At 34.3% G+C, this 16,083-nt stretch overlaps 1 protein-coding gene and 1 long non-coding RNA gene across 2 annotated transcripts; one reads left to right on the top strand and one right to left on the bottom strand.

The window, feature by feature from the left end:
- The first annotated feature begins 8,213 nt into the window (after nt 1–8,213).
- On the top strand, nt 8,214–8,646 carry LOC145566372 (uncharacterized). Its single transcript, XM_081625812.1, has 2 exons — nt 8,214–8,333; nt 8,419–8,646. The coding sequence occupies exons 1-2, from the start codon at nt 8,214–8,216 to the stop codon at nt 8,644–8,646; spliced, it is 348 nt and encodes a 115-aa protein (XP_081481938.1).
- Nucleotides 8,647–12,386: 3,740 nt separating this feature from the next.
- Nucleotides 12,387–14,513, bottom strand: LOC145568656 (uncharacterized). The gene is made up of 3 exons (XR_014095872.1): nt 14,073–14,513; nt 13,919–13,965; nt 12,387–12,756 (listed from the first exon to the last, which is right to left on the bottom strand). It is a non-coding gene; the product is annotated as an uncharacterized LOC145568656 (long non-coding RNA).
- Nucleotides 14,514–16,083: the final 1,570 nt, after the last annotated feature.

Raw genomic sequence — 16,083 nt, 5'->3', positions numbered from 1 at the left:
CAATCACTCAACGTGTTGACTCGTGGCATAGTCCTCCCAAAATTTTGTTGGCGATATGGGTAGGATGATTGTTATTGATTTCGGGATAGAAACCTAGTGTTGGCAACCCCTAGTCAATGAGCCAATCCCCAAGGGTTATAGTGTGTTATGATTATGCATGATGCAATATTGCTTGTTTGGTTTTTACTTTTGTGAAGAAGGAAGATATTATGCGTTCAAGTCTCGCTCTCTAACTAGAGATCATCCAAGTTAATTCCCGTTACAACCCATAGGCAACCTAGTGTTGGAAACCTTGGACCATAACTAAAATTTAATCTTGTAACTTCTAAGTCCCCAGTGGAGTCTCCACTGTAAGGAGGGTATGCCCATCGTAGGGGATCCTTCTCCTTATATGCCCATGGCCCTTTAAAAGCCTAGGACTTTACACTTGTTAGGGTGTATTAGGATTTGAATTCCTGACTGTTTGGGGGACCTTGAATTAGAGTTGATCCTATTATTATGCTTTTTTGTAAGAAACTAGTAAGGAGTCGCCAATGAGTTTTAGGAAAACTCATAAACCTCGTTCATGCCTTTCTCCCAAGTAGAGTTCAAGGGATATTTAGCACGAATCGTATACCCATGCCCAAATTGGTCTACTTATACCAAAAATGAGTTCAGGAGCGAGGGTACTAAAATAACGTTCCCTTTAGGGAGGAATCGTTATTCTAGCGGTAGTGTGGCCTCTACTAGCTCTTCCTTTTTCACAATTTCATTACCAAACAATATATGCAATGTGATACCTAAAAACTAAGTTAGTTGATTTTATTTACAAGCATTTAATCACGTAGGAATTACATTGCAAAGTCGTTATTCTTTATTTAATTAATATTCGTGAAAAGAACGATAAATAAACAATATTCGCCTTGTCTTAAGTGATCAAACAACAATTTTGTTTATTTAACGCAAGATACTATGTGAAATTAATTAATTAAGAGTTTGTTTAAAGTGGTCAAACAACAATAATTAATCAATTTAATTTTATTAAAAAAAGGAAAGATGATTGATCTAAGTGCTCGAGAATTTACCACTTTTCCTTGCTAGATCTTCGTTTAGAACACTTATGGAATCTTTCTTGTTCGGGAACCTCCACCATAGTGACAAGTAATAAAGGGGTGAGTGTTTAGGACAAGAGGGTTAAGAGTACACAAGTTCATAAAGTTTCTTCCAGAGTTTCGGGTTATTTTCTGTCTGTTTAAGCCTCGTATTAAGCCTCTATTTATAGGAAATGGGTGCGTTTAGGGTTTCAAGTGATTTGGATACGCTGATAAGGGCAGCGTAACTAGATGTCTTGCGTGCAGTATTATGGTAAGATTCAATTTTATATTTTTAGGAAATTCTGAATCTTCTGCGAGCGCATCACTAGAGGTTGCGTTGGGTGTCACGCGCAACCTTGTGAGTTGCGCGCGCCAGACCAGCGCTACTCATTGAGATGCGCACGTATTTTTCTGCGGCGGCTTTAATTTTTAACCTAGGCGCCTCTAAATCCGTCAAAATTAGGTTTAACCTCGAGCTTAAGCCTAATTATTATCGGGCTTAGTTAATTTGGACTTTAATTCATTTTGTTTTGGTTTAGGCTAGATGTTTTGTATTTTTGTGGCTCAATCAGTTGTCCATAAGCATTCTTCACGTTGATCTAACACAAAGATGGTTTTATTTATCGTCATAGCACTTCCTGTCGGGACAGGATGCCAAAAGTAGATGTCTACAGTTCTGAACTCAGAAGCTAAAACAATATTTCATTCTTCAAAGCTGATCATCACCACGAAATGTAGGTTTGTCAGGAGATGTAGAGGTCAGAGAAAGCGAAGATGGGGAGCATAGATTAATCATCCAACTTTAGCTTCAATGGAAAAGAGAAATTGAAGAAGATAAGATGTATATATAGTATTACTCATAGCCTTTACTTCACACCTAGACCTGGTTATTGAGCGGGGCGGATCGGGTCAAGGTTGGTGTGGGTCGGTTGCAGGTCAGGTCAAAGAGGGTCACATTTTATAGGGTCAATATCGGGTCAGGTTAATGTAGGTCGTGGGTCAATAGCGGATCGATAATGGGCGAGCCTACAAAATATCAATTAAAATAAATATTGGACAAAGCCATTATTAAATATATATGAATACAAATTTATTTATGTAATTATCTTTACATTATTAATTTTCTTTATCAATTATATTGGAAAAATATTTTGGCCCTATATTGACCCTACCCAATAAGGGCCCTATCCATTAAAGACCCTGTCCATTAAAAGCCCTTTAAGCTTGGCCTTGACCCTATTATCATCCAATCCAATAATCACCTTTATTCACACCTATAAAGCTGTTTGGGACTTCGCGCACAAGAGTAAAAACTAAAGAGGAAGATATCAAGACAAGAGGTACAGCAACATACAAATTTCCAGTCCGAGCTTGGCCTGTAATGAGGAGAACATAGTGTTGGGATCCTTGCTGCAATGTAAAATGAGAATTTCTAGGTCTCACATGGACTCAACTAAGGGTCAAAAAAAAAATTGAAAAAAGTAATTGTTATTAGCCCCACTTCATGTTCCTTTCAATTTTAGAGAAAAAAATGAAATTAAAAAAATAAAAGAAATTGAAAAAAGTAATTGTTAGCCCCATTATTCACCCTCAACCCCACCAAAAACCACCAAATCAAGCCACAAATAGCAGCAAAAAAGCTTACATTCAGCCAAGAATAAGACCCTTTAGAGCCAAGAATCAACAAATTTGTGGCCTGATTTGGTGGTTTATGGTGGGGTAGAGGATTAGTAATAGTGGTGCGGTGGGTAGGAGTAGCGTCGGTAATTGGTGGCGGATGCTATGTGGGGGTTGTGGTGTAGCAGGGGTCGAATTAAAGTAGGGGTGTAAAGGGTGTGTGGGTGGTGCGGTTTGGAGTTGCATGGGCTGAGTTGGTCCGATTGTTGATATGGCTGGATTAATTGAGGATTAATCACACAATTGTCATGTTAGGAGTTTGTTACAAATTAATTAGTTTGTTGCAAAAATAGTTAGTGGGAGAGTTAGTTAGCTAGCTGTGTAATTAGAGAGTTGCGAATGGAATTCTGATGTGGAATCCACTATTATAAATACTGTAATAATTGTTAGTTGAGCCAATAATAAATACAAAATCCATTTTCCTCTTCTTCTTTGATTTCTATCTTCTTCTTTTTCTTTTCTCTTCTTTCCGAAATTCTGCCGCCATTAGAGAAGCTTCAAGCTCTCCCTTCTCATTGGTATCAGGACATTACTTATTGTTCTTCTTTAGTAAGCGATTCTGACGCCTCCTTTTTTATGAGAAGAGTAGCTGCAAAGGAAACTCAATTCAAGAATTTGGAAAAGCAAATTGATGATCAGAATTCAAAATTCGATAAAAAATTTGATGAAATGTTGAAGATGGTGTAGGCGTTGCAAGCTGAGAAGGTTACAGTTACTTCGAGCTCACCTACCGAACCTTCTTCCCCTACTTCTTATTTCAAGAGTTTGTCCCAGTCCAATCCTACCAGGACCTAAGGTATGAACCCTAAACTCAAATTTCCAAAGTTTCATGGGTCTAATCTGAGAATCTGGGTTAAGAAATGTTGTAAATATTTCAATCTATGTAAAATTGCTGATGTTCAGAAGGTTGATTTAACATCATTGAATATAACTGGTAAGGCTGAGAATTGGGTTATGAATTATTTGTCTATAAGAAGATCAATAGTTGCTGATTAGAATGATTTTGTGGTAGATCTGTATGCTCGATCTAAAGAAAATTCCGTGTTAGATGTTGTTGATCAATTTAATCAATTGCAACAATTGAGTTCAATTGAGGATTATATTGATGAATATGTGAATTTGAGGTCTGTAATGTTGATGAATAATCACATATTACTAGACTCGTATTTTCTTGAAAGTTTTTTGGGAAGCCTTAGACAGCTATTAAGCCATTTGTCAAAGCCTTTAAACCCATGGAAATTACTCAAGCAGTGGAGTATGTAAGATCGTAGGAGGAGTCACTGAATTTAGCTTTTGTCAGCTATAATCAGAATAAACCCTCTTTCTACACTTCTAAAACACTAACCTCAAACACATTAACCCCAAACACTTTATCTCCCCTTTTACCAACACCCAAAACTAAACCTACCTTACCAGCTTTAACCCAACAACCTCACAATATAAGAAACTATAGACACATACCAGCTAATGTTAGACTGAGAAAATTGGTAAGGGTTTATGTTACTATTGTGACCAACCCTACTCTAAAGAGCATCAATGTCAGATTGTTAGTTCAAGAAGCCTCAATTGTTTACAGTAGAAATACCAGGTTCCTTAGATTATAATGATGAAGATGAGGATCCAGATTTAGTTGTTGAATCTGGTTCTGAACCCTAAATGTCTATTAATGCTTTTGCTGAAAACCAGTCTTTCTAAACTATGAGGGTTATAGGCAGGGTCAATGGCAAGGATTTGCATATTCTGATTGATTCTAGTAGCACTCACAATTTTGTGGATGTGAATACAGCAAACAAGCTGGGGTGTCAATTAGATCAAATCCCTTTTCAGTCTATTTCAGTAGCTTATGGGAATCATATTCCCTATCAACATATGTGCAAGGGCTTTAATTGGGAAATGAATGGACATAACTTTTATGCATATATTTTCTTAATTCCCATAGGAAGTCATGACAAGGTATTGGGAATCCAATGGTTGAGACTATTGGGACCTATTCACTGGGATTTTTTGAAACTAAGAATGGAGTTTACTATACAGGGTAAGCATTTTGTTCTTAAGGGGTACCTTCTAGGAAGATGTCAGTTACAGATGGTAATCCCACTATTAAGATACTAGATTCTGCTAATCAACTATTGTTACAAGTTACTAGGATTACAAGTTCCTTGATGCAGTTAGAGCAGGAAAGTAAGGATGTTCTGTTATGTCCTAAATTTGTTAGCATTAAGCAACAATTAAGGTGGTTTTTTATGAGCCTACTGATTTGCCTCCAGAAAGAGGGGTCTTTGATCACTCTATTCCTTTTATGCCTGGCAGATTTCCGTATTAGGCTATACAGATACCCATTGAAGTAGAGACACATTATTGAACAGCTTGTTTAAGAGATGTTAGGCAGAGGTATCATACAAAATAGTTCAAGTCCTTTTGCTTCTCCAGTGGTATTGGTGGGAAAGAAGGATGGTACTTGAAGATTGTGTGTTGATTATAGGGAACTTAACAATAGAACAGTCAAGAATAAGTTTCCTATCCCAGTGATTGATGAGCTCATTGATAAGTTAGCTGGTGCTTGTGTTTTCAGTAAGCTGGACCTTAGGGATGGATATCATCAGATGAGAGTTAGTGCAAGTGATGTATTCAAGACAGCCTTTGAAACTCATACATGGCATTATGAGTTCTTAGTTATGCCTTTTGGCCTAACTAATGCCCCTGCCTCTTTCCAAGGGTGGATGAATCATGTGTTCAGAATATTGCTTAGGAAGTATGTGCTTGTATTTTTTGATGACATTTTGGTGTATATAAGGTCATTGCAGGAGCACTGGAAGCATTTTATAACACCTAAATAATTCCCTCTTTAAACCTGTAAATACCTTTAATAAAAATGCAAGAGAATTACTGACGTGCAATGCTACAGCCACGTGTTCAAACGTTAAGGCTAATTTAGAATTCTAAAAACATGGTTTATAATAGTTTAAACCCACAAATCTATACTTTTATAATATGAAAGTTGAATTTAATCTCCAAAAATAAATTTTTAACATAACATAAACACAATATAATTAAATAACTTGACTAACACATTTTAAGCCCTAAAATCACAAAAACTCAAGACTTTAAACATAAAGTTCTTAATTAAGAAAATCTAAAAATTGATCTAAGAATTTTAACATCTAAAACTCATAAATTTATAGTCTTTTAAATTAAATAAACACTTAACAATTATAATAACAATTTAAGACCAAAAATTAATAAAGATTAATGTTTGAAACAATTTAACAAAAGAAAAAAGAAAGAGAAGGGAAAACGGTGGCTAGACGTGCGGTGGTTCAGGGGCAGCAGCAGGCGATGGTGGCTCTGGTGGTGCGTCGAACAACAAAAGCTCCGGCAGAGCAGGTGCAGCTTGAAGATTTATTTATTTTTTCTTTTTGTAGTTCGTGAATAAAGGGGAAAAGCAAGAGGCAAAGTAGTACTTGTAGTAGTACGTGAAGTTGCAAGGAGGGGAAAATTTGAGGGTTTTTGTTCTTTCTAATGAAATGGGCTTGGGGTTTCTTACTAATTAGGCTCAAAATAGTGAGTTTAAGGAGAAATATAAGAAGAGTTATTCCAAGTACAATGATAGTAGAATAAAATACTTTTCTCATTAAAGTAATCCTCATAAAAAAAATATACATAAATCTTTGATTAAATTAAATTAAAATAATCTATATAAATACATAATTATAATAATATACATATAGCTATCATAAAATATAATTATAAATTTCACAAATTTACGGGGGATTACACATTTAGCTGAAGTCTTTGAGTTGATGAAAGATAATAACATGTTTGCAAAAGAGAGCAAGTGCATCTTTGCTACTTCTAAGGTGGAGTACCTAGGTCACTAAATCACTCAAAATGGAGTGGAGACTGATCCTACAAAGGTTTCTACAGTGAGCAGTTGGCATGTACCAGCTAATGTCAAGGAATTGAGGTGTTTCCTAGGCTTAATTGGATATTACAGGAAGTTTGTCAAGAGTTATGCCAATATTTGCAAACCATTAACTGACCAACTCAAGAAGAATGGTTTTTCTTGGAATGATCAAGCTCAAAAGGCTTTTAAAGATCTAAAGTCAGCTATAATATCAGCACCTGTTCTTACTATACCAAACTTTGAAAAACAGTTCATTTTGGAAACTGATGCTTCAAATACTGGCATAGAAGTTGTGTTGATGCAGGAAGGGCACCCATTGGCTTATATAAGCAGGTCTTTGGGCCCTAAATGGCAGAAATCACAGTATATGACAAGGAGTTACTAGCAAAAGTGTTTGCAGTACAAAACTGGGAGTAATATCTTGTTGGATCTCATTTCATAATAAAAACTGATCAGAAAAGCTTGAAATGGCTTTTGCTGTAGAAAATTTCAACTCCTTTTTAACAATTTTGGCTGTCAAAGTTGATGGGGTTTGATTATGAGATTCAATATAAATGTGGGAAAGAGAATGTTGCTACAGATGTTTTGTCCAGAGTGTAAGGTTCAGAGGTGTTATGCATGGCTATATATGTGGTGAATTCAAATTTGAGGTCTTTAATTACCTCAAGTTATCAGTTAGATGATAATTACACAACAATTATTTAACAACTGCAAAATCAGATATCAGTTTCTGATTTCAAGTGCGAAAACAATTTGTTAAAAAGGAAAGGGAGAATTACGGTGGGACCAGATGTCTAGTTGAGAAACAAAATTCTTTCCTGGCATCATGAGTCACTAGAAAGTGGCCATGGAGGAAGAGAATTGACTTTGAGAAGGGTCAAGAAGCTATTCTATTGGAAAGGAATGACTAAGGATGTTAGTGCATTTCTTAGGAAGTTCATTGTGTGTCAAGCATCCAAATATGATACATCTGCTTATCCAGGTCATCTACAACCTTTGCCTATCCCTGAAGAAGTTTGGCTAGACATTTCCATGGATTTTATTATTGGACTTCCCAAGTTAGCAGGTTAAGAAGTCATATTAGTGGTGGTAGACAGGTTCAGCAAGTATGCACATTTTATGGCATTAGCACATCCATTCACAACCATTCAAGTTGCTCAGTGTTACATGGATAATGTATTCAAGGTACATGGGAGGCCTAGGTCCATTGTGAGTGATAGGGATCCTATTTTCCTAAGTCGGTTTTGGAAAGGACTATTTTCTCTCTATGGTACAGACATCTTATTGTCCTCAGCTTACCATCCCCAAACTGATGGGCAAACTAAAGGGCTTAATAGGTGTTTGGAAGCTTATTTGAGGTGTATGACTGGAGAGAATCCTTATAAATGGCATAAATAGCTTCCCTTGGCAGAGTGGTGGTATAATACCCACTTTCACTCAGCTATATAGCTCACCCTTATGAAATGGTGTATAATCAACCCCCACCTCTACACTTACCATGTCTTACTGGTGAGACAAAGAATGATAATGTTGACAGAAGTTTGTAGAGAAGAGAAAGGATGATTTCTGAGCTTAAATTTCATCTAGAAAGAACACGGCAGAGGATGAAGTCCCAAGCTGATAAACACAGGTTAGAGAGAGTGTTTCAAGTTGGGGACTGGGTGTGGCTTAAGTTGCAGGTTAAGTTGTAGGCATATGGGCAACATACTGTATAGAAAAAGAAGTAACCAAAAGCTTTCTCATCAATATTATGGGCCCTTTTAGGCTGCTTCAGTGATTGGGAAGGTTGCATATAAGTTGAAACTTCCTAGTGAAGTTAAGATACATGACACCTTTCATATATCTCAGCTTAAGATGTTCAGAGGACAACTACCTCTAGTTGCTCATATTCCACCAGTGTTTCAAGGCCATAATGTGGGATCATATAAGATTAAACCTGCTATTATTTTGGACAGGAAGATGGTCAAATTCCAGAAAAAAGCTCAGGTGTAGTATTTGGTGCATTAGGAAGGTTTTCCTTCCTATGAAGCTACTTGGGAATTAGCTGAGTTTGTGGAGCAACGGTTTCTTGAGTTTTTCCAATCTCAGACTTAAGGAAAACTATGTCAAAAAGGGGGAAGCTGTGATATGGTTGGATTAATTGAGGATTAATCACACAATTATCATGTTATGAGTTTGTTACAAAGTAATTAGTTTGTTGCAAAAACAATTAGTGGGAGAGTTAGTTAGCTAGCTGTGTAATTAGAGGGTTATGAGTGGAATTCTGACGTGGAATCCACTATTATAAATACTGTAATAATTGTTAGTTGAGCCAACAATTAATACAAAATCCATTTTTCCTCTTCTTTTCTAATTTTTTTCTTTCTTCTTCTTCTTCTTCTTCTTCGTCTTACAAGCTCTCCCTTATCAATTGCTGGTGCTGGATTACTAGCGGAATGTGCTTATTGGTGGGTGGCAGTTCAGTGGTGGTTACGATTGGTGGGTGGCGGTTCAGTGGTAGTTGCGATTAGTGGTGGTGGCTTGATGTTTGTAGCGGTTGTTGTGCATTGGTTTGGTGATTGAGGGTGGTTTGTGTTCGTGGCTAGACGGTGTTGGCATGAAATTGCAGGGGAGATCGTGAGGGAGTTGGTGTGTGGTGGCAGAGAGGTGATGGTGATGAGTGTCATTTATGGCACTCATATGGTAGCATTTTAGGACGTTTTTCTTATATTTTATAGCTTTTATCTTCAAATAATGCTTTAGTTTTGATCTTTTATGATTTAGTTTCTTCATTCCCTTTACATTGCAATTTCTTGCATTTTAAGGGTATTTTCGTCTTTTCCTTTTTACTTGCTCTACTTTCTTTCTTTACAGGACTTGCTCGTCTTCGGGATTCGTTTTGGAAGGCTTTCCAAGTTTTTTGGATGCTTAGGACAAGCTTTCGCATCATTCGGTTGGCATATGTGCAAGTTAAGAGGCAAGTTCCCACTTTTGGCTTTGGCGTTCTTGTGCATCACCATCATCGCATGCCTTGGTCATGAACTCGTAAAAATGAAGTTTTCAAGGTTTCCCTCCTCGTGGGCATCACATGAGAGCGTCGACTATAGGGATGCATGAGAGCGCTAGGATCGAAGCTTCACGCAAAGGGGCCACAAGCTAGCAACGACAGGAGCCGCGCGCCAAGCTTGCAGCAGGGGTGCGCATGCGCAGGCCCCTCTGTGCGCGCGCACGGGCCTACTATGCGTGTGCACCTTGGCTCTCCGTCCCTTTTGTTTTTCTTTTGCTATATATCTTTGACCTTTCCTTTTTAGGGGAGGACGTTTTTTCTAGTACTTGATATATTTTTCCAGATTTAGTAGAGAGAGAAACACTTGAATACTTGATTTGTACTTCAAATTACTTCATTAAGCTTGGATTTCTTCCTTAATCAATGATAATTAGTGAGAATTTCTTCCCCTGAACTTACTTTTTGCTTGATTCTACCTTTAATTCTTGAATGATTGATTTGATTGTTGATCTTTGGTTTGAAAGTTTGTTTGATTTGATTTTCCTCTTAATTAAGCTTCAAATGATGATGTTTGTGATTCAATTTGTTTTGTTTTTAAATTTAGTTATGTCTAGTGAGTAGATTAGTAGCTAGGGAGAATGGGAAGCATGCTTGATTGATGATCTTTGCTAGTTGATGATTCTTGATTGATTGAATTGTTGCAATTAAATTGGTTGACATAGTTGTGCATGTGCTTAATTTGATTAGGAGTGATCAACCTTGATGATTAATCTAGATTGGATTGTAATTTTCAATGACATGAACCCTTGATTTGAGAATTGCTTTAATTGATTGAATTTGATTGTGATTTTCCTTGTTAGTCATTTTTAGTGAACCCTAGCTTGACTTATAGGAGATAGCTCTTGAATTCTATTGATTGCAACTATTGTTTTCCCTTGCAACGTTTGAATCGATTGAGTTCTTCGTCGTTTAGCATGATCATTGAGCTTGCATGTGGAACCTTAATCTGTAATGTTTATCATATTGATTTTCTTCATTGTTTAGTTGATTGAAACTTAGTTACACCTCGATTTACCTCTCATTCTTCGAAGTAGCTTAACCATAGGCTATAGCATTCTCCCCCTCATTCCTCGTGGTACGACTCGAACTTGTCCTATACTAGGAGTAAGTTTGATTTTCTTATTTGTTTGATTGGTGGTGCTTTAGATTTCAACGACCTAGATTACCCCCACATCAGATGGATAAGAGGAAAAGTGAGAAAATTATTCATTAGCTATAAACCAGGAGATTAAACCATATATCAAATAAATATCAATAAATATAAAATAAGTTAAATACTACTCCATACTAAAAATTACCAAATAACTAAAATTAAGGGATATACTATGAAAATAAAAGAATACAAAGTTAAAATTAGAGAAATTATTGAAAAATAGACCCAAAAAGACTCTATAATGACCACTAAATGTGACATAAATGTCACTTATCAATACTCAAGAATACCAACATAGCTATAGTTTGGATTTAATCAATACCAACGAAATATCCAAGAATACCAACACAAGTATAGTTGGCATTCATAGACTGTTCATTTTGTATTATTGGAAAATTGGACAAGTAGCAGTGGAATATATGCATGGACAATTCACACTTTAAACTAGTTATCCGTAGTTGATATGAAGAAAATACCAACAATGCTAATTTCAGTTTGGTTGTATAAATTGTATAAAGTTAAGTACTCCCTCAGTGTTTTAATTAATAAGTGCTACATTTACCAAATGAAATTTTCTTTAATAAGTGTTATACTTTTTTTTATTTTTTGACAAAAAACTACATTTTAAAAAAACTACAAAAAACATGAAGAGGAAGTACCAACAATGCAAATTTTTTTTTTTTTTGGTATTTAGATTTTTTATGTCAACTACTTGAGCATAGTGCCTCGTAAATGGGGAGTATTTCCAAGGATATATGTGTGGTAGTAGGACAAATTTTTGTCCTTAATTGAAAGAGATAAAATATTAACAAGAGAGTACGGGTTACTAAAAGGATGTTGTATAAATTAATAATTTGTCATGTCTTCAATAACAATAACAATGTTTTGTTGATATTTTTAAATCTCATGTTGGTATAATTTCTACATCAATATGTGGTCTAAATTTACCAACATGATTGTTGGTATTTGTAAACTTTATGTTGGTTCAATTAATATACCAACATGAGGTATAAAAGTACCAATATACACTTATTGTTGTCATTAACTCATTCATGACGAGTAATTATTAACATGGACTTTCTCTTATTAAAAGAAAGTGTGGTTTTTAGTTATTCCTTTTTTTTTTCTATGTTCGATGTTTTATGATTTATCGTATCATTTGTTTGGTCAACTCGTGTTGGGAGATCTCCAAACATGTGGATTGGAAAATCAAAGTTGTTGTTGACATTCAAGAACCAAAAGAGGAGTAAGTAATATAGCACAGTAATTAAAAATAAATACATACTTACAGAAAGTTGGTATAAAACTATACTTCATCAATGGTATTATATAGTATTAACCACTGTGTTGATACCTACTATGAGTACCAATTTCGTCTGTCGGTATTGATGCAATGTTATGTTGGTATCATAGCATAACCATCTTGATCTGCTTTTTTATTTATGCACTAACACATATGTAGTATCGTACTTAGCGATGTTTAAGAATTAAATTTCAAGCTAAGCTACGATATTTACATTATATAAATAATTAAGAATTTTATTAATTTAACGTTGTGTGAAGCATTACAATCAAATAATCAATATAGGATGACCTTCCAATGGTCCTTGCTTACAAATACATCTAAGGGCCTGTTCTAATTTACTAAACTGAGATGAACTGGACTAAACTAAACTGAATGATTGAAGCTGAGTTGAGCTAAACTGAACTGAACTGAAATGAATTGTTTATGAGAGAAGGAAATTAGGAATTAAACTGAACTGAACTGATTGGAGCGCAGCTGAACTGGACTGAACTGAAATTAAGCTGAAGAGAACAGGCCCTAAGTAATTTTATCAAATTTATAATAACCTAACAACTTTTAAAGTGACCTTCTGTTTTGCGGTGCTGCGCCACAAAGTCCCTGCAAACAAGATCACCAAATATGACAGTCAGTGATGTTTTGAATACTGAAAATCCTAAACAACCTTAGGATGATGATATAATAAATATACTAACAAAGCCCTTAATAGATGGTATCAACAATGTTAGTGAATCTGGATGGTATTCAATTGTGCATCTAGTTGGTATTAAGTTGTGAAAATATCGAAATTTATTGGTATTGTAACCAAATACCATCAAGTCGCGAAATTGGTCTTCAATTGCTAATCAAAATTGCAAACCCCCAAACACTAATTTAACAAATTATCAAACCACATTCTAGGACAAATCCATTATTAATTAGACTCTAAAGGACAAGAATTCTTCAAATATTGTGACCCACAACAAATCAACCCCCTATTTCAGCTTTAACTCATCAAGTAATTATTAAGCTTCTGATACTCAACAAATATTAGGGTTGCAAAACAGAATTAATGATGTGAAACGTTCTCAAATCAACAATTTCACATATTAACAAATCTCTTAATTCCCAATCCACGAAAACCCTAATTAAACAAATTAATACATCCATTGTCTTACTTGAATGAAACAAGGAATCCCTTAAATAATTTAAAGCCATAAACACAAATTGAGAAATACACAAAACCTTAACTACATGAAAGGAAAATGAAACTTACTAGAGCTTCAAAGTCGGAAAATTAATGTCACCGTCGCTTCACCCCCCCCCCCCCCCCGGCAATTACAGCTTCAACTTCGAAATTACCCTTTATTTTGTGATATTAAGGGGATTTCTCTCAGTATTGCAAAACAAAGAGTAATTGATGGTTTTACTTGTGCAATTTTATTGTTTTCTCTCTCCTCTCCACCTTTATTAATATTTTTTTATCTTCCATTCAGATTTTAAATTTCTCAAAAACCATGTTATGCTTTTTGTAAAGTGGCCCATGTTTGTAAAGAGGACAAAAAAATTTATCCTCCAGCAAATGAATTTTTTTACCCTAGTTGAGTCCATGAGTTGAGACCAAGAAATTCTCATGCAGAATAACGAATTAACAACAACCAATGGTAGGCACATTGGAAACAACGACTTACAAAAATACAAACTCTAAGCATGTAATACAACTGTACAAGAGCTAGACATGATATCATATAGAGTATCATGTATTCACCAAGAACTGAATTACCTTTGAAATTGTCAGCTTTTCCTAAAACCACATTCTGACTTCTTCCCCTTAAAAATTAACAAATGACGGGCATAATGGATCAGCATCAATGAATACACAGAAAACAATAATATCACATTAGATCATTACTTTAGAGTTTAGATACTTGGTTTACCTCCTTTTTATGAACATTAAGCTCTTCCAAAGATCGCGGTCCATACTTATCAATCCAGGACTCCAACCCATCGAGCCTCCTATAATCTCATACAATTTCCTTCTTTATGTTATCTTATATAACTCGTGTTATTCCAGCAAAATCACAATATAAACAGTAGACCAAATTACATATTAATTTTTAAAAAAAAAAATTAAGGAACAAATAGATGTACTTGGCATATTAGTAGATACCTTAGAGCAACTACAATGGTTAGCTAATTTCAATGGCGGATCCAGGATTTTATGGGTACTAGGTCACCATCACCCATCGATCTAAGAGGGGAATTATAATTTATGGTGGATGATTTTGTGATGGAGGAGGATTAAAGTATGATTGTATTAAAAATAATCAGACGTAGTATAGATTAAGGAAAAAAAGGTAAAATTAATCACGCTGATCTCCGACTAGAGTAAAAATAGAAAAAAAAAATAATAATTAGAATTATAGCAAATACTAATTATTCCTTAATAATATATGCTTTGCTTTTTGATGAGAAGTAAAACATATAAACATATATATATATATATATATATATATATATATATATATATATATATATATATATATATATATATATATATTATATATATTATATATATTATATTATATATATTATATATTATATATATTATATATATATATATATAATATATATATTATATATATTATATAATATATATATATTATATATTATATATATATATATATATATATATATATATATATATATATATATATATATATATATATATATATATATATATGTTTATATGTTTTACTTCTCATCAAAAAGCAAAGCATATATTATTAAAGAATAATTAGTATTTGCTATAATTCTAATTATTATTTTTTTTTTCTATTTTTACTCTAGTCGGAGATCAGCGTGATTAATTTTACCTTTTTTTCCTTAATCTATACTACGTCTGATTATATATATATACAAAGAACAAATAAAGCAAAGAAATCATACAAATTAATCCATAATGGGGTATAAATCCTATAATGCTACTTTGCCTACTTACATAAAATGTTATATAACATGTCAAGTTAAAAAACAAAAATGTTCCAAAATTGATCGCCAGAAGAATTGATCCCGTGCCAACTGTAATAGTAATAGTGGTAGTTAATCACTACACCACCAATGCCCATATGATAATTGCATGCTTTCATTTTCAATATAACTTAGTTTTTTTAAAAAAAAAAAAAATCGCCAGGTCACGTGAGCCATTGGCTAATTCATTTAATAGCTTGTCATGCCACATCATCTTCTTAAGCTACAACAATTCTAGCTATTTGTTGCTCCAATGGTTAAGCTAATTGTAAATGAATTTATTTTTAAATTAATAATATTTTTTATCTAATAAATATTTGCCAAGCTAATTAGCTCCACAAAGCTAATTTGCTTGCCAAAACTAATCAACATGATGTGCAACAATGGTATAGCTAATAGCTTAAGATTTTTAATATTTGCAAGCTAATCCTTTTTCCCAACCATTGGAATTGTTCTAACACCCTGAAAAATCCTCGACCAAATCTCCAGAAAGAAACTTGAACTGCATTTGAATTACCTTAAAATCAACTTTCAATTCATGGAAAAACAAACACAACCAAATTAATAAAAAAAAAATTCACCTCATCAAAATTTGAGAGCAATTCGAAGGAAGAGGAGGAGAGAATGAGAAAGTCGCGCCTTCTTCGTCGTCGTCGTTTTAGTAGAACAAGTTCTCCTCGACTTTGAATTCAATACAAACCTTAAATTTCGATGATTTGACTTGGAATTTGAAGTAGAGCATTTTCTACCAGTGGTGAATTCATCGTCGTCGTTGTCTAATAAAACAACAACAACATTAGTTAGTGAAGATTGTTACAAACCCTAATGAATAATTTGCTTAATTAGTTGATGAAGATTGTTGAACGATCCAATTACCTTAGTTTTCTGACAAGCAACATCATCAAGGTTGTGGAGGTA

The sequence above is a fragment of the Chenopodium album genome, chromosome 11, assembly GCF_948465745.1.
Source record: "Chenopodium album chromosome 11, dcCheAlbu1.1, whole genome shotgun sequence".
NCBI lineage: Eukaryota > Viridiplantae > Streptophyta > Magnoliopsida > Caryophyllales > Amaranthaceae > Chenopodium > Chenopodium album.
The sequence above is the reverse complement of the archived record's forward strand: the minus strand, read 5'-3'. Positions and strand labels throughout refer to the sequence as shown.